General features: G+C 35.8%; 1 protein-coding gene across 1 annotated transcript in view; it reads left to right on the forward strand.

Moving 5' to 3' along the window:
- Nucleotides 1–22,844, forward strand: part of LOC123525106 (AP-3 complex subunit delta-1-like) — a 62,400-nt gene that overhangs the window by 15,396 nt on the left and 24,160 nt on the right. The window contains 7 exon segments of the mRNA XM_053539655.1: nucleotides 575–648; nucleotides 1,485–1,534; nucleotides 5,254–5,303; nucleotides 13,506–13,554; nucleotides 16,313–16,458; nucleotides 17,192–17,388; nucleotides 19,834–19,900. Coding sequence (XP_053395630.1) covers nucleotides 575–648; nucleotides 1,485–1,534; nucleotides 5,254–5,303; nucleotides 13,506–13,554; nucleotides 16,313–16,458; nucleotides 17,192–17,388; nucleotides 19,834–19,900 — 633 coding nt within the window.

Genomic DNA, 22,844 nt, shown 5'->3' on the forward strand with positions numbered 1-22,844 from the left:
GGCGCTCAGCATTAAAAGGGAAACTGGCCTCTTCTCTCATACCCTTGTGGCGATGGATTCCATCAGGAATGAGGTGTCGAGAGTGATTAATATAAGTTGTAGAACTTCCTTCACAATCGACCTAAAATAAATTATGTATAAACTAATTTTATTTTAAATAAATATTTCATTTTACACAATATTTTACCTGTTGTTTCCTATAAACCTCACATATTATGTGTTGTAAGAAAGTTTTGGTTAATCTTTTGTGTTTAAGCTAGTACTATGTGAAAGGGTCTCAGATAGTTAAATATGCTGTCATAAGACAATCCTTGTTTTCTCTATGATAATGTCATTCTCAAATTTTGTAAATCTTTGGGAAAGATGTAAGTTACTGTTATTTTGGAAGTCTTGAAAAAATGTTCCAAGTTACCAGTTCTTAATGGCAACCTAAAGATAGGATTTCTTGAGTTAAACACATTTGAGTTGCTAAACAAATTTTACTTGTGAAACAAACTTTGATTGTTTAACAAAATTACTAGGATAGATTTATGAGTAGGTATGATTCCAAGTCTTGTGGGCTTTTATATTTCAGTTTGGTGCTTTAACTCCATTGGAGCCTCGTCTAGGAAAGAAGTTGATAGAACCACTCACTAATCTCATTCATAGGTAAGTTTTCATTTACTGTTCTTTTGAATTGTCTAGGATTTTCATAGTGTCAGTGGTAATGGTAACACGGAGATCTGGAAGTCTTGAACCATACATCTGGGCCAGACAATTGTATTGTAGTGTAGATAACACTTTTTAGCTTGAAAAACAAAAGTTGCAAGTCAAATCCCAGTTATCTATACCCAGTTTTGTAAATTTGAGGAGCGAAAATTTTTAACACCAGGCAAAATTAATTATAATAAAAGGAAGGTTATTAAACTTGTGTATAATTAGGTACAGATTTGAAATTATTTACTGTCTTGTTCTAATTACCAACTTAAATTTTAAATATTCATTTGTCAAATTATTATATGTACCATATTTATAAAGATATTTTCTTCTAAAATATCTATAGCTGTCAATTGCATATCTTAAAATAGCAAAGGTTGATTTATAATTTGTGCAAATTTGACAACTGACTGATCAGAACAAAGTGTGCCTCTGTGACCAAATGGTTGAGGTAGCGGACTTTAAATTACTTTTCCGTCATTGATGTAGATTCTAAACCTTGCATCGGGTGTAGAATTGTTCATGTTGGAAGATGGTTTATGTAAGGCCGGTTGTTCTATCCAGGTGCAGACAAAAGAGCAAAACAAAAATTTAACCTTTTAAAGTTTGTCTCCATTTCAGACTTTAAAAGTTAAAGAATATGGCCTCTGACATACAAAAGCAAACAAAGTCAAACTTCTGTATTTTTATCAGATATTTCAATGTTCTATTTATAGAGAGTTGCTAGAGTAAAATTGAATTGCCTATGATGGGTATAAGTTCTTACAGTGTAAAATTTATTTTTACAGTACATCAGCAATGTCCCTCCTGTATGAATGTATCAACACTGTGATAGCCGGTAAGTTTGCATGCTTGCATGTTGCTATTTATATTTTGGTTTCCTTTGATATATTTAGTCCCATTTTCTTCGTAAAATAATATTGAACGTAATACATCACTTATAAATATTTCGTAACCTTTTTTTCATTAATAAATATTTCAGATTTGATTGTATTGTTAACAACACTTTTAAAATGATACCTATCTATGTAAGCTCGTTGTTAGCTGAGCTATTTAAAGAATAGGTAAAGCTATTAGACTCACCCATTTGCCAGCATTGGCATCTGCATCATATCTTAGAACCCACTCATGGGAATGGATTGAAACTTTACACACTTGTTCATTTTGATGATCTAACAAGCAGTGCACAGGTTCTGTAACTTTACATTGCATTTTTGCAAAATTATGCCCCTTTTTGGACTTGTTTTCATTCATTTAACAAAGCTGTTGAAAAGTCGAGCTTTGCTGTCACCTGACGGCTCTTCTTTTAAGTTTTTACACCCTCTATATTAGCAGTATAAATGTTTTGTTAACTTATTATTTCTGTGTTTTTGTATTGATTTTTCTGTCTGTAGATTTGAGTTATACACCTGAATTATCCTGCCATGAATGTTGTCAATTTTATTCAGCCATAAAGGTTTTTACTTGGTATTTAAATGATTAGATATGTGCATATAGGCTAATTTCCTCTTGTCAGATGTTGTTGATGATCATGTGAAGTCCGGTTTAGGATATTTACAAGCAGTACTAAATACATGCCCTGATAGAACAAACATAGCAAGAATTGTTTAATATTACCTACCCCAAGATCAAAATTGTATATCTGACTAGTTGGACATATCCCTTTTAAAGTTTCCTTGGTTTAAGTTTTGAGATAAATATAAAGCTATCTTTCTTTTAGTTAATGGGTACCTCCCATTCCGATTTCAAAATTCCTTCACATCTGATCACTATGACGTACCATTTTTCATTTTGAGAGAATTAATATACCTTCAGGTACAAAGTATTTGGGAGCTATATTAGATTCTGTATTTCCTGGATCGTAGTCATGTCCTGGGGTATTAACTGCCTTTAGTGATAGCTCTAGTTTGGTACAAATTATATGAAACGGGATTGCACAGTTTTGAAGTGTGAAAAGAATATTTTGGCTGAATATTTCAAATATATTTCCCTCTTAGTGTTTATAGTGTCTGCAGTGAATCAACTTAACTCTTTTCAAGCATGTAGTTATATAATTGAGCCATGCCATGAGAAAACCAACATAGTGGCTTTGCGACCAGCATGGATCCAGACCAGCCTGCACATCCATGCAGTCTGGTCAGGATCCATGCTGTTCGCTTTCAAAGCCTATTGCAATCAGAGAAACTGTTAGCGAACAGCATGGATCCTGACCAGACTGCACGGATGCGGATGTGCAGGCTGGTCTGGATCCATGCTGGTCGCATACCCACTATGTTGGTTTTCCCATGGCATGGCTCATATTTTGAATTTTTACACATTATTATGTTGTTTCGTAATAGACATTTTGCACAAATATGTTATTGGATAACTAACCTATTGTTTTACATTTAAATAATTTTGAGTGTATTCCTTTTTTTTTGGCTCCTGCTAATAGTATTTCATCTTACTAGGTTTCTTCATATTCCATCCCTTCAGTTAACTTAGCATTTGTCAATAAGGTAGTAAATAAAAAGATGAAATTTCTTTTAAATGCATTAAAATGAGATTACAGTTTATTACCGTTGATAAAATTTTAGTTCTAGGATATTGACAGAATATAGATAGCATTTAAGGTTGATGAAATTCATATAATATTATTATACTAACATCATTATATTATGCTTATATTTTGAGTTTAGAAAAATCTTAGTACTCTTTTGCACTTGCTAACTAGTTAAAATATAAATAAATTTTGTTTTTTTTGCTGTTTAATACAGGTAAACATGTAGAAATTAACTAAGAAAATTTAAGAAAAAATCCAGAAACACTCCTGACCAGAGATGTTGATACAATATTGCCCCATAGAAAAATACTTACTTTGTAACCACTACCTTCTCAGTAAAAAATGTGAAAATATCAGTAGCCCAAACTGTCTACCGATGTCTGAGTACCAAAGGCCAATAGTTTTGACTATTGATTAGCAAATCATTCAATAAGACTTGCAGTGTTTTATTACATGACATCAGAAAATAATTTTCACATTTTTATTTTGAAATATTTTAAATATTAGTCCAGTAAAAATGTGCTGAAAATAGGCTGGTCATATAGTGCAGGCTCAATCATATTTAAGATGTTTACCTGATCTAAAGCTAAAAACAGGGTTAAACACTCCCACTTCGGTAGGATGGTAGACATTTTGGAGGTTGAAGGTTGGTATCCAAGATGAGGCTTATGTTCTCAGTGATGATTGATTAAAGATAATACATCCTGGCTTCATGTCTGGTTTCTGTTGTGTGGAAGATTTCAGATATGTGTAAAAGAGTTCTTCCTCCACCTCTGATACTGTTCTACAGAAGATGACATATATATATGTGTAGTGGTGAAGATGTCAGTTACGTGTGAAGGAGTTCTTCCTCCAACTCTAATACTTTTATGGAGAAGTTGTCATATATATGTGGAGTGGGGAAGATGTCAGCTATGTGTGGAGAAGTTCTTTCTCCATTTTGATTCTGTTGTGGAGATGTCAGATATGTGCAGACTAGGGAAGTTGTCAGTTATGTGTAAAAGAGTTCTTCCTCCACCTCTGTAACTGTTGCGGAGAAGATGTCAAATATTTGTGGAGATATTTGTGGTGTGGAGAAGATATCAGTTACTTGTGGAGAAGTTCTTCCTCCACCTCTGATTCTGTAAAGAAGATTTCAGCTATGTGTGGAGTAGAAAGATGTCAGCTATGTGTGGAGAAGTTCTTCCTCCACCTCTGATTCTGTTGTGGAGATATCTGATATGTTTGGAGGGGGAAAGTTGTTGTTAAGTGTAAAAGAGTTCTTCCTCCACCTCTTATTCTGTTGTGGAGAAGAAATCAGATATTTGTGGAGTTGGGAAGATATCAGTTATGTGCGGAGAAGTTGTTCCAACTCTGATTCTGTTGTGGAGAAGAAATCAGATATTTTTGGAGTGGGGAAGATATCAGTTATGTGCGGATAAGTTCTTGCTCCAACTCTGATTCTGTAATGGAGAAGATGTCAGATATGTGTGGAGTGGTGAAGATGTCGGCTCTGTGTGGAGAAGTTTAATATTAGTTAGGAAATTAGGATTGCTGGTTATGTTTACTGAACACCATATATTAATCGAAAACTGTTGAAAAATGATGTTAACCAAAAACAATAAAACAAGTAAACTTGAAATATAAGGGCAGTGGTTGCAAATGGTGTTTATTGGTATATTTAGAACATAGATCTGTCCATTTATGATTATGATATATTCAGTTAATCAGGAGTATTTAACAAGAAACATTTAGGGCTAGCCATTATGTAGGAAGCAATGAATAACATAGGCTTGAATCTTTTGTAAGCCAGTGCTGGAGACACTTAACTTCTCAATTATTTTAAATTAAAAGAAATAATTCAAAACTATACAGATTTTGGAAATGACACAATTACAGAAGTTTGGCAGCAAGCAAAAGTACATACTTGGATATACAAAACAAAATATATATTCAAGCTTGTGTGCTTATTAACAGACGATGATTCACTGCGGGCACTTGTGTATTAACTGATACATGTTTATTCTTACTTACAGTACTCATTTCTGTATCTACAGGCATACCGAACCACACCGCCTCCATACAGGTATAGTACCATGTCTTATCATTGTAATATATATAATCATACCCCTAGCTTACGGGAAAGGTTGCAGTTATATAGCTTGGCTTAATTCTTCACTAACGGGTGCTTCTGCTATGGTTCTCTTCTGTCTGCTTTAATTCGTACGAAAGATAACGTTGATGTTGTATTATTCAAGACAGGCATAAATTTGTGAGATTTAGTGGTATAGTACCTTTGAAAGGACATCATTTTAAAACAAACCTATGGATTGATTTCCCCCTTAAATTAGATTTTTTTTTTCAAGAAGAACATTTTCCTTGCATTTACAAACAAGTTGATAATAAGTTTCCCATCATCGTTTAATGGTCTCTACAAATGGAGTTTTGAATTTTTTCAGTAAGCTAACTTTATTCAGTAGCTTCATGGCAGCAAAAAAAGGACTGCAAAGACTAGAAATATAAAAACCGTGAATGAGCCCTGTTTGATTAGCTGACTATTTTCACCAAAGTTAATGCACAGAAAATGAACATTCTCCTTAAATCTCCTCTATTCAGCTGGACTGTAGTAGTGTTTGTAAGAAAATTTCAGAAAGGGTTGATGATTTTTATCCAGTGCATCCAGTGCTCCTTTTAATGTCATACTTTCTGCTTAGAGCAGGTTGAAATAGCAACAATTGTCAATAAAGTGTAAAAGTCTAATTTTATGCCCCCGAAGGGAGGCATATAGTTTTTGAACCGTCTGTCAGTCTGTCGGTCTGTCAGTCTATCAGTCTGTCCGCAGTCCATATCTTTGTCATCGATGGATGGATTTTCAAATAACTTGGCATGAATGTGTACCACAGTAAGACGACATGTCGCGCGCAAGACCCAGGTCCGTAGCTCAAAGGTCAAGGTCACACTTAGACGTTAAAGGTCATTTTTCATGATAGTGCATTCGTGTCCGGTCCATATCTTTGTCATCGATGGTTGGATTTTCAAATAACTTGGCATGAATGTGTACCACAGTAAGACGACATGTCGCGCGCAAGACCCAGGTCCGTAGCTTAAAGGTCAAGGTCACACTTAGACGTTAAAGGTCATTTTTCATGATAGTGCATTCGTGTCTGGTCCATATCTTTGTCATCAATGGATGGATTTTCAAATAACTTGGCATGAATGTGTACCACAGTAAGACGACGTGTCACGCGCAAGACCCAGGTCCGTAGCTCAAAGGTCAAGGTCACACTTAGATGTTAAAGGTCATATTTCATGATAGTGCATTGATGGGCGTGTCTGGTCCATATCTTTGTCATTCATGCATGGATTTTAAAATTATTTGGCATGAATGTGTACCACAGTAAGACGACATGTCGCGCGCAAGACCCAGGTCCGTAGGTCAAAGGTCCTAAACTGTAACATCGGCCATAACTATTTATTCAAAGTGCCATCGGGGGCATGTGTCATCCTATGGAGACAGCTCTTGTTTTTCCTCTATTTGTCAACATTGATATTATATCATCTTGCATTTAGTTTGAATAATTCTACTTTTCTTCACAAACTTTTTGCTAAAAGTGAGAAGTTCTAAAGAAAACTTTTCAGGAACTACTGGATAGGTGCACACCAAATTTGATTAGTAGTATCTGTACATTTACTTGCGAACTTCTAAAGAAAAGAATCCTGGGAGCTTTTAGTATTAATATTGTATTGTGTATGTCTGCTAACCTCAGGTAACAGCTCTCTCTTTTGAATCACCAATATACAAGGAAGAATTTAATTTGAGAAATTATTGCTGCATTTGAAAGTTTCATCCTTTTCTTTTTATCTGATTCACAGAAACTGATAAATGAGTGAAATTATGGACAGAATATAAAACTTCTAATTTTTATAGAAACAATTTATTTTTTCTTCTTGCCCCTTGTACTAAAAAAAAGATAATAATTTTTGTTTGGTGATATTCTTGCATAGTTTGAATCTTCTAACCTGACTTATGTTGACGTGGTTAGGATAAGACTGTACTTACTTTACTCTGTGACAAAGTGCAGTAAAGAAATGTTTGATGATCAAATTTTTGATTAGACAACTTGTCACATGTTTTGTGACTTCGTACAGTTACATAGCAAGTAGTATAGCAAAATTATGTCTCCCACCACACAGTGGTGTGGGAGACATATTGATTTACTCTAGTCTGTGTAAGTGTCTGTCACAAAGCTTGTCCGCACTCTTAAGTCGATCATTTCTCATCCAATTTTCACCAAACTTGAACAAAATGTGTTTGACCATAAGAGCTCGGCCAGATTCGATAACTAGCCAAAGCGGTCCAGGTGTCTTGGAGTTATGGCCCTTGAATTACCAAAAATCGACCTTTTTAGCTCGACTATACGAAGTATAAGGAGAGCTATCCTACTCGCCCCGGCGTCGGCGTCGGCGTCTTTCCGCGTCCCCACCTTGGTTAAAGTTTTGGTGCACTTTCTCTTTTTTCAACTTATCTCTGTAATTACTTGATGGATTTGATTCAAACTTGAAATACTTATTCCTCATCATCATCCACATCATCCGACATAAGGGCCATAACTCTGGCACCAATATTTCATGAATTATCCCCCCTTTTCACTTAGATTTTCAGGTTAAAGTTTTGATGCACTTTCACTGTATCTCTGTTATTACTGAATGGATTTGATTCAAACTTAAAATAGTTGTTCAACATCATCACCCACATCATATGACACAAGGTGCATAACTCTGGCACCATTTTTTCATGAATTATTCCCCCTTTTTACTTAGAATTTCAGGTTAAAGTTTTGGTGCACTTTCACTCTACCTCTGTTATTACTGAATGGATTTGATTCAAACTTAAAATAGTTGTTCAGCATCATCACCCACATCATATGACACAAGGTGCATAACTCTGGCACCATTTTTTCATGAATTATTCCCCTTTTTACTTAGAATTTCAGGTTAAAGTTTTGGTGCACTTTCACTCTATCTCTGTTATTACTGAATGGATTTGATTCAAACTTAAAATAGTTGTTCAGCATCATCACCCACATCATATGACACAAGGTGCATAACTCTGGCACCATTTTTTCATGAATTATTCCCCCTTTTTACTTAGAATTTCAGGTTAAAGTTTTGGTGCACTTTCACTCTACCTCTGTTATTACTGAATGGATTTGATTCAAACTTAAAATAGTTGTTCAACATCATCACCCACATCATATGACACAAGATGCATAACTCTGGCACAATTTTCATGAATTATTCCCCTTTTTACTTAGAATTTCAGGTTAAAGTTTTGGTGCACTTTCACTCTATCTCTGTTATTACTGAATGGATCTGATTCAAACTTAAACAATTATTCAACATCATTACCCTTATCATATGATGCAAGGTGCATAACTCTGGCACCAATCTTTTATTAATTATTCCCCCTTTTTAGTTAGAATTTTAGGTTAAAGTTTTGATGCACTTTCACTCTGTCTTTGTTATAACTGAATGGATTTGATTCAAACTTAAAACATTTGTTCAACATCATCAACCACACTATATGACACAAGCTGCATAAGTCTGGCACCAATAATTAATGAATTATGCCCCTTTTTGCTTAGGATATACTTATATAGTGTTTTGATACATTTTATCTTTACCTCTCATTACTTTAAGTTGATATTTTTGACATAGACTCAGGCTATTGTGCAATATCTTCATCCACAATTGGAGTCATTAAACACTCCAGTGATAGCTCTAGTTTCCTCAGATATGCCCAGTTTCATTATCCAGCATCGAAATAGTCGAGCACGCTGTCTCCTGTGACAGCTCTTGTTACTCTTGTCCGCACTCTAATTCAAACATGTCTCATCCGATCTTCACCAAACTTAAACAAAATGTGTTTGACCATGAGACCTCGGCCAAGTTCAATAATTAGCCAAATCGGTCCAGGCATTATGGAGTTACGGCCCTTGAATTATCGGAAAATTGGCAGTTTTACTCTTGTCCGCACTCTAAGTCGAACATTTCTCATCCGATCTTCACCAAACTTGAACAAAATGTGTTTGACCATGAGATCTCGGCCAGGTTTGATAACTAGCCAAAGCGGTCTAGGCATTTTGGAGTTACGGCCCTTGAATTATCGAAAAATCCGCCATTTTACTCTTGTCTGCTCTCTAAATCCAACATTTCTCATCCGATCACTAAACTTGAACAAAATGCGTTTGGCCATAAGACCTTAGCCAAGTTCGATAACTAGTCAAATCCACCCAAGCACTTTTGATTTATGGCCCTTGAATTACTGATTGTACGGAAGGTCAGTTCTACCTAGGTGCCCGCGCCTGATAATAATGCACGGAGGGATACCCTTGGTCTTCCTCCACCATCAAAGCTGGAAAATCGCTATATGACCTATAATTGTGTTGGTGCGACAAAACAAACAAACAAACAGAAGTTCGAGCCGTGAAACAATATACATTATATAGGGATTTTACCAGGACCTGACAATGAGTTCGAGCAAAGGACCATTTTCGAATTATCTGAGTTCTAGCAAATGAAGTTTGACTGTATATTATAACCAAATTCATCTATAAAAATGTAAACAATTATATATATAGTCAAGTACAGGTCATTTGATTAGGATTTTCTGTATTTAAAGTTAGTTATTTTAGTGAAAGTTGTGCATTGAATATCTTTAATTTGTAAGTGTATATTTAGCCCAAATTGTCCCGTTTAAATGCCAAACGGTTTTTAAAAAAGGCAAATAAATTTTGCAGGATGTAATTTAATATGGGCAAAAGTCACTTATATATACTGAAGAAATTTTTAATATGCTTCTGTGGTTAAAGTTTTTGTGATAAATATAATAACTTATACAAGGCTCAAAAATGATTCCATGTCCGCTGATATTGAATGAAGGTTCCTAGTTCTGCTCAATTTGCTGAAAAAAATAGTGTAGTTATAAAATAAAATGTTATGTCCATTTTCTTAAAAGTCAGGAATAAAGTTAATATAAATTTTAGCATATTGAAATTTTTGCTTTCTTAAGCCTTTAACTTTCAGGCTTTGTACAATTGGTGAATACAGTTCAAGTTTTGAACTATATTACTGTTAGAACTTGTAGTGGGGGATATAAACTGAATTGTTATCAGAACTTCTTGTTGTGGAGAATAGAAACTATATCATTGTCAGAAGTTGCTGTAGTGGAGAATAGAAACTGTATCAGTGTCAAAACTTGCTGTAGTGGGGATCAGAAACTGTATCATTGTCAGAACTTGCTGTAGTGGAGATCAGAAACTGTCTCATTGTCAGAACTTGCTGAGGTGGAGATTAGAAACTGTATCATTGTCAGAACTTACTGTAGTGGAGAATAGAAACTGTATCATTGTCAGAACTTGCTGTAGTGGAGAATAGAAACACTGTCATTGTCAGAACTTGCTGTAGTGGAGAATAGAAACTGTATTATTGTCAGCATTTGCTGTAGTGGAGAATAGAAATTGTATTATTGTGAGAACTTTTTGCAGTGAAGAGAAAAAACTGGATAATTATCAGAATTTGATGTAGTGGATAGAGTAGAAACTGTATTAGTTCTGACCTTGCTGTATCGGAAGGAGTGTAAACTGTTATTGTCAGATCTTCTTCATGCAGAAGGGGTAGAAACTATTATTGTCAGATCTTGTTGAAGCAGAAGGGATAGAAACTATTTTTGTCAGATCTTGTTGAAGCAGAGTGGGTAGAAACTGTTATTGTCAGATCTTGTTGAAGCAGATGGGATAGAAACTATTATTGTCAGATCTTGTTGAAGCAGATGGGATAGAAACTATTATTGTCAGATCTTGTTGAAGCAGAGGGCAGGCCTTTTTTTCATCAATTTGGGAATGCCACCGATACCGGTGGAATTGGGAAATTGTCTTAACCCTTACCCTGCTAAATTTCTATAATGAACTTGTCCATGTTTCAATTTGGACAGAACCATTAACTGTTAAAAGGGGTGTTCGCTGAAAATTTACTGACTGAATAGCGAGCAGTGCAGACCATGATCAGACTGCACGGATGTATAGGCTGATCTTGGTCTGCACTGTTCGCAAAGGCAAAGTCACTTGCCGCCAGCACGCTAAGGGTTAATTGGGACAATTTGCAAATTGCCAAAATTTACATAAATGTGTTTTTGTGTGAAATATTAATGAATTGCATTTCAGTGATTGTTCAGCAGTATTATAATTTACCTAAATATACATACAAATTAGCAAAACTATCTTAAAACAACAAAAGCCCTAAAAGGTATAATCATTTGGGAATTTTTAATTCAACTTTGGGGAAAAAAAACATACTTTTTTCAGAGTTTTGCTGAGGCTGCGTTTTTGCGCCATTGGCGCGAAAAAAATATGAATGGCGCAGCAAATTTCGCGTCGGTGGGCCTTTGGCGCGCCAGAAAATCTGAAACTCGAACCCGATAACAATCGTAGTTTGCCGGTCTTGCACGGTAGATAGACATCCCTCCGGGGGAGATCACTGGTTTGATTAAAAATAATTGTCGTGATAATTGCACCATGGTTGTATCAAAATGGCGGCCGCACCGAAAGGAAAAGCGATTTTGCACAAATTTTTCAGTCCTCCTGCCTCTAAGAAAATAAACCAGACTTTAGTTCACGGGGGAAAAAGATACAAATAGAAATGATACATTGAACAAAAGCGCGATTTAACTACATATGTCGCTGAACATTAAACAACAACCCCAGAATCACAGAGTGACCCGACCCCCACCAGTCAAAAAATTTTTGAGTAGAGCAAAAAAGTAAGAGTAAAACATCTGACAAACAGAGCTTTCAGAAGAAGTTATTGGTTGGTAGATATGGTTAAGTTAAAAGGGGAAAAGAGAATAAATGGCATGAACTTTGTGTATAATTTTATTTTTTTAAAAAAAAAAATACACTTCTTAAATGCATAAGAAATGTAAAGTCTTTTTAATGTAAAATCGGTTCTTTTTGAATGGCCCCAAAAGTTTCAGAATGGCCCCATGTTTTCAGGGTAGATGGACCATGGGCCCATCATGCTGAAATCCTCGGCAGCACTCTGTTTTTTGCATTGGGATTACCTCCTTTTACCGGAGGTAGATTTATAGTGGAAAAAAGCCCTGGAGGGAATAGAAACTATTATTGTCAGATCTTGTTGAAGCAGAGGTGATAAATACTATTATTGTAAGATCTTGTTGAAGCAGAATGGATAGAAACTATTATTGTCATATCTTAATGAAGCTTAGCAGAAGGGGTAGAAACTATTATTGTCAGATTTTGTTGAATCAGAAGGGGTAGAAACTATTATTATGTGATCTTGTTGAAGCAGAGGGGATAGAAACGTTATTGTCAGATCTTGTTGAAGCAGAGGGGATAGGAAATATTATTGTCAGATCTTGTTGAAGCAGAGGGGATAGTTACTATTGTCAGATCTTGTTGAAGAAGAGGGGGTAGAAACTATTTTGTCAGATCTTGTTGAAGCAGAAAGGATAGAAACTATTATTGTCAGATCTTAATGAAGCAGAAGGGGTAGAAACTATTATTGTCAGATTTTGTTGAATAAGAAGGGGTAGAAACTATTATTGTAAGATCTTGTTGAAGCAGAGGGGATAGAAACTATTGTCAGATTTTGTTGAAGCAGAGGTGATATGTTGTACTATTATTGTCAGATCTTGTTGAAGCAGAAGGGATAGAAACTATTATTGTCAGATCTTGATGAAGCAGTGGGGGTAGAAACTATTTTGTCAGATCTTGTTGAAGCAGAGGGAATAGAAACTAATATTGTCAGATCTTGTTGAAGCAAAAGGGATAGAAATTATTATTGTAAGATCTTGTTGAAGGAGAAGGAATAGAAGCTATTATTGTCAGATCTTGATGAAGCAGAGGGGGTAGAAACTGTATTATTGTCAAAACTTGCTGTAACGGAGAGGGTACAATCTCAACTTTTTTATAGTGGAGAGAGTAGAAACTTTGTTGTTTTCAGAACTTGTTTAATTTCAGAAATTACTCTTAAAGCTGTATTTTTGTGATGTCAAACAGATGATAAGATGAATTACAATTTAGTATTAATGTAAACAACTAAGTAAAACTAAGTAAAAAACAACAACAACATCATTCAGCATTCTTGCTTGAACTTTATTTTAATATTATTATTTTGGTGGTTTAAGGCTTTTTATCTTAGTTTTTAATCTAGCATGTTTACAGATTTATCTTACTTCAGCGAGGGATAAAAATGCCAATTTGCTTTTCAGCTATGTGTTCAGAAACTGAGGATATTGATAGAAGATTCCGACCAGAATTGTACGTATTTTTATCTCAGTAGTTTCGTGATACAATAATTCTTGATAAAAGTAAAACTGAAGCTTTGAAATGTTAATTTGCAATTTAGTGCTTGCAACTTGACCCTTACCCTGAATGAACTTGTCCATCTTTCAATTTGGACAGTACCATTAACTGCTAAATGGGGTGCATACCAAAAAAGATACTGAATGGCCAACAGTGCAGATCTTGAACAGACTGCACAGAAGTGCAGGCTGATCAAAATCTACACTGTCATAAAGGCAGAATCAATCGTGTCCAGCATGATAAGGGTTAATGCCACATTAAAGTTGGTTCTACAAGCTCCTGTTAGTACAGATTTAAGTGTGATGTAATGGCTACTTCATTCTATAATGCTGTCTTTATACATTGCTAAATGTATCATTGCATATGGTAACTTCCAGTAAGATTCACTCAATAAAAATCACAGAAAGTTGCCACAATGAGATAGTATACACATACAGGCAAAATTGAGTTAAAACTAGGGATGGCAACGAATATTCGAATATTCGTTCATGACACGAATATTCGAATACTGTTTCACTATTCGAATATTCGGAAAAAATATCTGATCATAAGAAATAAATAGAAACCAAATGAAAGAACCAGTATGTTCGTCTATCTAATTTACCAAAATTCGCTTTCTTATACGCACAAAAATGGCTTCTGTCGCTGTCAGACGTGTCACTTTTTATATTAGCGTGCCAAGATTGTACATCGCTATGGTGATGACATCGTACCCTGTAGTAAATACCGCTAATTGTTTACCTTTAGAAATTTTATTGGTCCCCAATTGATGTTAATCCGTTACAAATTGCCTTGTTTTCGGTAGGTGCGAACTGCATGTAATTAAAAATCATCAGAAAGCACTTGAACTAATGACTCGGATTTCAATATAAGTCGATTTAAGATGTATCTGAGTAAAGAAAAATGCCGAAAAGTGTTGAAACAAGTCAAATGTGATGAATATATTTTCATGTAAACAGATCATCTCTTGATATAAATGCTTTTGTAAGGAAAAAATAGTAGAATTACTCAATATCAGACAAGAGTAAAGTTAAGCAGAATATATTTTTACTCGACTATTCGAAGAATAATAGAGCTTCCTACCACCACGGCGTCGGGTACACCTTGGTTAAGTTTTCGTACAGTCCACATTTTGAAAAAAGTCTTTTGAGATAAAGCTTTGAAACTTTCAACATTGTTTACCATCATCATGGCCAGTTATTGGCAAGGCACTAACCCATCAAGATTTTGGCTGAATTATGGCCCCTTTGACTTAGAAATCTGGTTAGTTTTTCATACCGTTCATATTTGACAAAGTCTTTTAGATAAGCTTTGAACTTCACCTGTTTACCATCCATGGCCAGTTTATAGGCAGAGTACATAACTCTCGGGATTTGGCTGATTATGCCCTTTTGACTAGAAATCTGGTTAAGTTTTCGACCAGTCATATTTGACAAAGCTTTGAAATAAGCTTTGAAACTTTCACACTTGTTAACCATCACCATGTCAGTTATAGGCAAGAGTACTACCCATCAAGATTTTGGCTGAATTATGCCCTTTTGATTTAGAAATCTGGTTAAGTTTTTGTATTCATATTTTTGTAAAGGTTTGACATATGGCTTTGAAACTTTTATCACTTGTTTAGTATAATGTTTCTATCTGTAGAAAGAGAACATAACTCTGTCATATATTTTGCAGAATTATGGCCCTTTTTGATTTGAATTGGTTCTGTTTCATACAAGTCCATGTTTTGTCAAAACTATTTGACATTGGCTTTTAAACTTTAAAATTGTTTATCATTATGTCATCTGTAGCAAGATACATAAACTATTTTGACTGAATTATGCCTTTTTTTGGACTTTGAAATTGGCTCATATATTGCCATTTTTGCAGACTTACCGAAATCAAAGTATTAACAGGAAACATTGTTTGTCTAATCTATTTATTTCTTTGTCGGAATATCCGTGGAATATTTGACCCATTTTCAATCAATTCTTGAATGTCGAGCCACTGTTCAGACAGCCTTGTTATAACTCCCCCACCACGTCTTAATTTACAGCTCGTTTAAGAAAATATGTTATGCTATGACGTGAATTGCTGTCAAAATGCAAGAAATGCTGCTGTCTTTAATGATTGCACGCGATCATCGTGTGGAAAGAACCTTACTTACGGAGGCTACTCATGTAAAGTAGTAAAACCTATATAAATTATATGTAAATTAAGGCAAATAACAAATATTTTATATTCAAAAAGATGAACAAGTGATGAGAACGATTAGTCAATCTTAATTCGCCAATGTCTGAATTACTTCCGGTGTAAACGGAAGTAGAATTAATGCAGATCGCTGCTAAGGTAAGGGTACGATTAATTCATAAGATTTTGAGTTGATTTGTTGATCATTTGACGACCGAATATTCGTTCGGAAGGTTGACCGAATATTCGAATACCAAAATCGCTATTCGTTGCCATCCCTAGTTAAAACTGATGTATAGGCACATTGGCCAAAAATGGTTTGGGTATGTGGAGTATTCGGAACATGCTGCTACAGTTTTAGTTTCATATTCCCTGCCCTGCATTTTAAACAGATTTTTTGTACATATACAGTGACATATATGAGGGAAATATGTAGGTACAATGTCATGCTCTTAGTGTGGATTGGTCCAATGATAGAAGTGAAAGTTTACATGTTGTAGTAGATTTAGCCAGTCACTAAGCTTATATGTCTTATTTACAGTGAAGTATCTGGGTTTGCTTGCCATGTCCAAAATACTGCAGACACATCCCAAGTCTGTACAGACACACAAAGACTTGGTTCTCCAATGTTTGGATGACAAGGATGAGTCCATTAGATTTAGGGCATTAGATCTCCTCTATGGTATGGTAAGTGTATTTAGATGTAAAAGCTCTTGTAGTATGGTAAGGCTTTTTGAGGACTTGAACTCTTCAGAAGGTAGCAAATGAATTTTTTTGGTTTATAAAACTGATATTTCATTAATGTATTTAAACTTTTATGACTGGAAAAAATTATGAAAGATCTGTGGACTTCCGTGGTATTGACAGGCTGATGGACATGAAAATAATTGGAACAGTAAATGAAATTATGCATTTGTTTGATTACATGTTGAAGTAGAGTTCTGCTCTTATGTGGGAGTAATGTTGAATGCCAGCTGGATTTTACTGTTAATTTAATAAAAATATAATACTATAGTTCCTGGCTTGGCACTCAACATTAATAGGATACTTCCAGGTAATTCTGCAGGTCAGTCTAGTGTTAGTATTATGTGACTGGCCCAGACTGGGTATGATATCATGTTACGTGTCTACAGAGTGATATTATATTGAGGCAGCACTAACAAATTCACAGAGCCACAAGAGACACCATCGTTGTATAACTGAAAATCTCTAACCTAAACATACTGGAAGACTGTTTAAACCATCATTTATTTTGCTTAAGAAATTGGGTGATAAATTCATGGGACTTGCAGCACTAAAACCTTAAAGAATTTCTTTAATTTCAGTAAATTTCTAGCATGGGCTTAAATTATCATAATTGTGTCTGTAGCAAAGCTTCCTTGACCAATAATTCTAAGTTCAAGAATGTTTCTATATGCAGGTGTCAAAGAAGAATTTGATGGAGATAGTGAAGAAGTTGATGGTACATATGGACAAGGCAGAGGGTACAAACTACAGGGATGAATTGCTGGCCAAAATCATTGAAATATGTTCACAGTCTAATTACCAGTATGTCACAAACTTTGAATGGTAAGTGGATAGGTTGCTTATGCAAATCACATATTGCAGAAGTTTTTGGTGTGTTAGAAAGTATTACCCCACACAGCAAGAGTGAGAGAAGGATATAGTAATGCAATTCTTTTCTCTGATTGTCTGTCCATCACATTTGTGGGCAGATGGTAATTTTAAAACCACTGAAGGACAATGTTATCATAGCTGGAAATGAAAGGAGGTGCATAGCGGAAGAACTACCGTATTTTGGTGTTTTGGTCGCGGTAATGTTATCCGCATCTAATTTTGCTCTGGAAATGGTCAAATTACTTCTAGGTATTAGTCGCAGTTAAATTCGGATTTTTTTCCCAGCAATATTATATTAACGGCAAAAAGTTATGGCGGCGGCCTATTGATGCGCGAACTGAATTATTATCGAACGATTGGTGGAATCGGACGTGTATTCGTTCCCAACCGTTTGTACCAACAGTATATCGGTAACAGCTACATCAAGAAAAGCGCTTTTGACAAATTCGCAGATGGTTTGCGTTTAAGTTCTGTATATGCAAGTTAAGTGTGAATTGTTTGCCGCAATTAAACACTTTCGTGTCATGTAATAACCGGTTCTTTGATTCTTGTAAAAAGATTAACAAAATAATCTTTTTGGATTTTTTTCTTTTATTAAAATCAAAAGTAAAAAATTATCTTTCAAGTTTTAATAAGCTAAGATTAGTATAAACAATGTTTGGAATGGAGGACGGAATCTGTCAGGGATTTTATCCACCCGGAGTAATGTCAGTGGCGTCAGTAAAAGAAAGTAGATAACACGTAATTTCAGACTGCAAAAACATCTATGAATAGAGCTACGTAATTTAATAGTCTGTATGGGTTAGTTACGAATATATTTTATTGAAGTAACCGCTATTGTTAAAGCCCGATATTGATATTTTTTATCCATTTGTTCGTTCGTACAGATGCAGTAATTTTGCGAGAGCTACGGTCAGAAAATTGCCGAAAAAAAAACTGCTGGCAATGTTTGTCGTATAGTCCAGGAACTTTTTCAGGCAGCAAAATGGGTAGAAAAAAGGCGACCTATACGCACCAAAATATGGTATAACTCATGTTGAATAATGTTTGATTATATATTTTCCCCCTCTCTGTAACAAATTTTCTTTTGTTCGGATAACCTTGTTTTTAATCCCCCGCCGTGGCCGAGGGAATTATGAATGTCTGCGTTCCGTCCTTCTTTCGTCCGTCCGTCTTTCTGTCAGTACCTTCGTCCTAACAAATCGTGCCTCGGGTCATATCTCTAACCTTGAAGGATTTTCATGATAACTTAGGGTAAATGATCACCTCATCAAGATGTGTGCCAGACCCATGAGTCCCTTGTCGGTTCTAGGTCAAGGTCCACAACTCAAGGTCAAAGGTTTGAGCCTGCCATTTGTTGTCCGCTCTATATCTCTTAAACCCCTTGAAGGAATTTATAAACTTGGGTCAAATGATCACCTCATCAAGACGATGTGCAGAACCCATGAGTCAGCCATGCGCGGTCAAGGTCACAACTCTAGGTCAAAAGGTTTGAGCTTCCATTTTGTGATCGCTAATCTATATATCTCTTAAACCCTTGAAGAATTTTATAACTTGGGTCAAATGATCACCTTCATGCAAGACGATGTGCAGAACCATGAGTCAGTCATGCTGGCTCAAGGTCAAGGTCACAACTTAGGGTCAAAGGTTTGAGCCTCCATTTTGGGTTACGCTTATATCTCTAAACCCCTTGAAGGATTTCATCAAACTTGGGTCAAAGTTTACCTCATCAAGGTGATGTGCAGAACTTATGGAGTCAGCATGTGGCCCAAGGTCAAGGTCAAATGAAGGGTCAAAGGTTTGAGCCTTCCATTTCGGTCGCTCTATTCTCCTAAACCCTTGAAGGAATTTTTTTTAAAACTTAGGTAAAATGATTACCTCATCAGACATTGCAGAAATAAGAGTCAACAGCCAGTCAAGTCAAGATAAACAGCTAAGGGTCGTAGGTTTGAGGCTTCCATTTGGTTCCCCTGAGATCTCCTAAACCCCTGAAGGATTTTCATCAAACTTGGGTCAACTTGACCCACCCCCTCAAGAACTCATGGTCACCATGTCAACTCAAGGTCAAGGTCACAACTGAAGGTCAAAGGTTTCAGCTCTGTATGTCCTAAACCCCTTGAAGGATTTTCATGAAACTTGGGTCAAATGATCACCTAATCAAGACGTTGTGCAGAATTCATGAGTCAGCCATGTCAGTTCAAGGTCAAGGTCACAGCTAAATTCAAAGGTTTACCCTTTCACTATCCATAGAAGTGGCGGGGGATTTAGCTGTCTTTCAGACTGCCTTGTTTGTAGCTTATATATTTACTCTATACTTAAAATTTTGATGTTATTTGATTAAAAAGTTTCAATGGTTAGAACAATGGTAAGAAGTTACCACTAGCATACAGATGACTGAGTTTATATTGGGTTGAAACACTATATGATTAATTAACTCAATTATAGTATATTACAAATAATACTCTTCGCTATAACCCGTGTGAGGAGCAGTGTTATTTGGACTTCCAGTTGGGTATTATGCTGCACACCTGTCCTGTATTGTCGTGGCAGTTAACAGTTTTTTGTGATGTTGTAATAAATCCTGAAATCAGTTTCTTTCGTTGAATAGGAAACAAATTTTTTTGCTTCAAAGCTTGCAAAATCTTCATGAGCAAGTTGTAAGAAAGTCTGAACTCCAAAGCAAAAAAATGTGCAAAGGCTTCACAATTTAACTTTAATACCGCAATTAGTGATACTGCGAGAATAGTGATGTCCACTATATGAAGAATTTTAAAGAATCATTTCATAGAGATTGGAAAAGGCATAACAGTAGCGCTTTTTCTAAAAATAAGTTTTTTATCCCCTACTGGTTGAAAAATTTTCGGGGCCTAGGGATGCATTTGTCTCCGTCATTCTCGTAATTTGCGTTCATTCGATCGCGTCCATTTTGTCGGTCATAACTTGTCCATAAGGATTTTATATTACATGGCAAAATGTTCCAGATGAGACGAGTGTCATGCCAAAAACCGGACCCTAGCTAAAAGTCAAGGTGACAATTGAGGCAAAGTTCAACAGGGCTTTTTTCCTGTCTGGTCCACAATCTCCCATCCTTGAAGGGATTTGTATTACTGGGACAAATGTTCCCATGATGAGATGATGTCATGCACAAATCGGAAACCCTTCCCTCAAGGTCAAATTTAAGGTTAAGGAAAAGGTTTTTTCCTGTCGGTCCATAACTTCCATCTGAAGAGATTTTAATATTAACTTGGCACAAATGTTCCCATAGGAGACGACGTTCATCGCAAACTGGACCCCTTCAAGGTCAAGTCAAATTGGAGGTCAAAGGCAACATGGTTTTTCCCTGTCGGTCCAAAACTCTCCATTTGAAAGGATTTTAATATTACTTCAAAATAGAAATAAAGAGTTTTAGCAAACTTTCAGACCCTATCAAAGGTCAATGTCACTTAGAGTCAATTTAACATAGCATGAACAGGGTCTGTTTCGTGTCTGGTCCATAATTTACATTCATTAAGGATTTTAATACCTTAGCCAAGTGTTCCCCATGATGTGATGAGGTTGCGCAAATCCCGGCCCATAGCTAAGGTCAAGTACAATGGGGGGGCGGTCAAAGCTCAACAGAGGTTTTTTTCCCTGTAACTCTCATCCATGAAGGGATTTTATATCTGGACAAATGTTCCTGATGAACGACACCAGTACTAGCCATTGAAAGCACACTTGGATCAAAAAGGGCAGGATTTTTTGAACCGGTACCTTCTTGTCATGCAATAGCAGGTTTAGATACAGTTGGCAAATTTCCCCGGATGAGACAGCAATTAAAGAACAGGTCCCTAGGTCTAAGGCAAGGTCATATTTAGAGGTCAAAGGTTCAAATCAAGAATGACTTTGTACGGATCTTCTTATTGCACGGAGGATTTTGATGTAACTTGGACAATTTCACCATGGGCACCCTTGTTTTAGAATTAGTCCATGTTTAATAAAAATTTTTTGACTTTTTTCATACTGGCGGAGAGAAAAGGCCACTTTTTTTGGTACAGCTATGCATGTTACATCAATTTGTAGGTGTATTTGACCTATCTACTGGAAAGATTTACTTGTGACTTTATTTTTTTTTTTCAGAAATTTCCCTTTGTTGTTTTAAAATTACTTGATAACATTTTTAATCAGCCAAAACAAATTCAATATGAAAACAAGGTGGGTTTTTATAATGCAAAATTTTAACCAATGTGTGTTATAACATGATTTATATGAAAATATTGGGTTTTTACATATTTGAAGATATCGTTCATTATGTTATACTGACGTAAAAATTAGGAGTGGTTCCAATGGGGACTGTATTGATGGCAATACTTCCATTTTTTTAATTTTATGAATATGTGAGATTTATGGTGGTTAACTGCATGGAAGGTACTAGACATGGTCGTCTATTAACCAGTCAATAGGTAGTAATTGGGTCCAGGCTAAGCATCATTTGCTGTTGCACAAATGGTAAGATAAAACTCTTGGAATATTTGTAAAATGATTAGTTTTTATTTGTCTCTTTGAAGAAGAGGGGTAATTGTTTTTAATCCCGCGCGTCGTAGGGAATATAGGACATGGTCTGCGGTCGCCATCGGCGTAACAAATTCGTGTCGGTCCATATTTAAATCCCTGAAGTATTTGTGGAATTGGTCATTCAAACGTATGTGCAGAACCATGAGTAGCCTCTCGGTTAAGTCAGGTCAAACTCAAGGCAAAGGTTTTGGGTGCATTTTGTGCGCTATATCTCCTAAACCCCTTGAAGGATTTTAATATTTATTAATCCCTCATAAGAGTGGCAGAACCCATGTGTCAGCCATGCCGGCAAGTAAGGTCACAACTAAGGTCTAAGGTTGAGCTTCCATTTTGGGCCTCTTAATCTCTTAACCCTGAAGAATTTACAAACTTGGTAAAGGATCACCTCAAAACATGTGAAGAACCCAATAGGTCATCCGGCTCAAGGTCAAGGTCACAATTGGGTCAAGGTTTTTGAACCTTCCATTTTGTGTCCGTTATCCCTAACACCTTAGGATTTCATCAAAACTTAGTCAAATGATACCTCATCAACAAGTGCAGAAATTTGAGTAGCATGTCAGCTCAAGGTCAAGGCCACAAAAGGTCAAAGTTTTCCTTCTTTCGTGTCCGAAATCTCCTAAACCCTTTGAAGGAATTTAAAAACTGGTCAAATGATTACCTATCAGATGAAGAGAAATTATGAGTCAACCATGCCACAAGTAAGAAATTCAAGTGAGTCAATTGAGCCTTACTTTGTGCACTACTGGTATCACTTACCCTGAAGAATTTTTATCAAATTTGCTCATGATCCTCATCAGAACTCATGAGTCCACTTCACCAGTCACAATGAAGGCAAAGGTTATCTTGTATTAAACCCTTGAAGATTTTCATGGAACTGATTATAATCACACAATAAATGGTTTGAG

This window comes from Mercenaria mercenaria, chromosome 3, assembly GCF_021730395.1.
Source record: "Mercenaria mercenaria strain notata chromosome 3, MADL_Memer_1, whole genome shotgun sequence".
Classification (NCBI taxonomy): domain Eukaryota; kingdom Metazoa; phylum Mollusca; class Bivalvia; order Venerida; family Veneridae; genus Mercenaria; species Mercenaria mercenaria.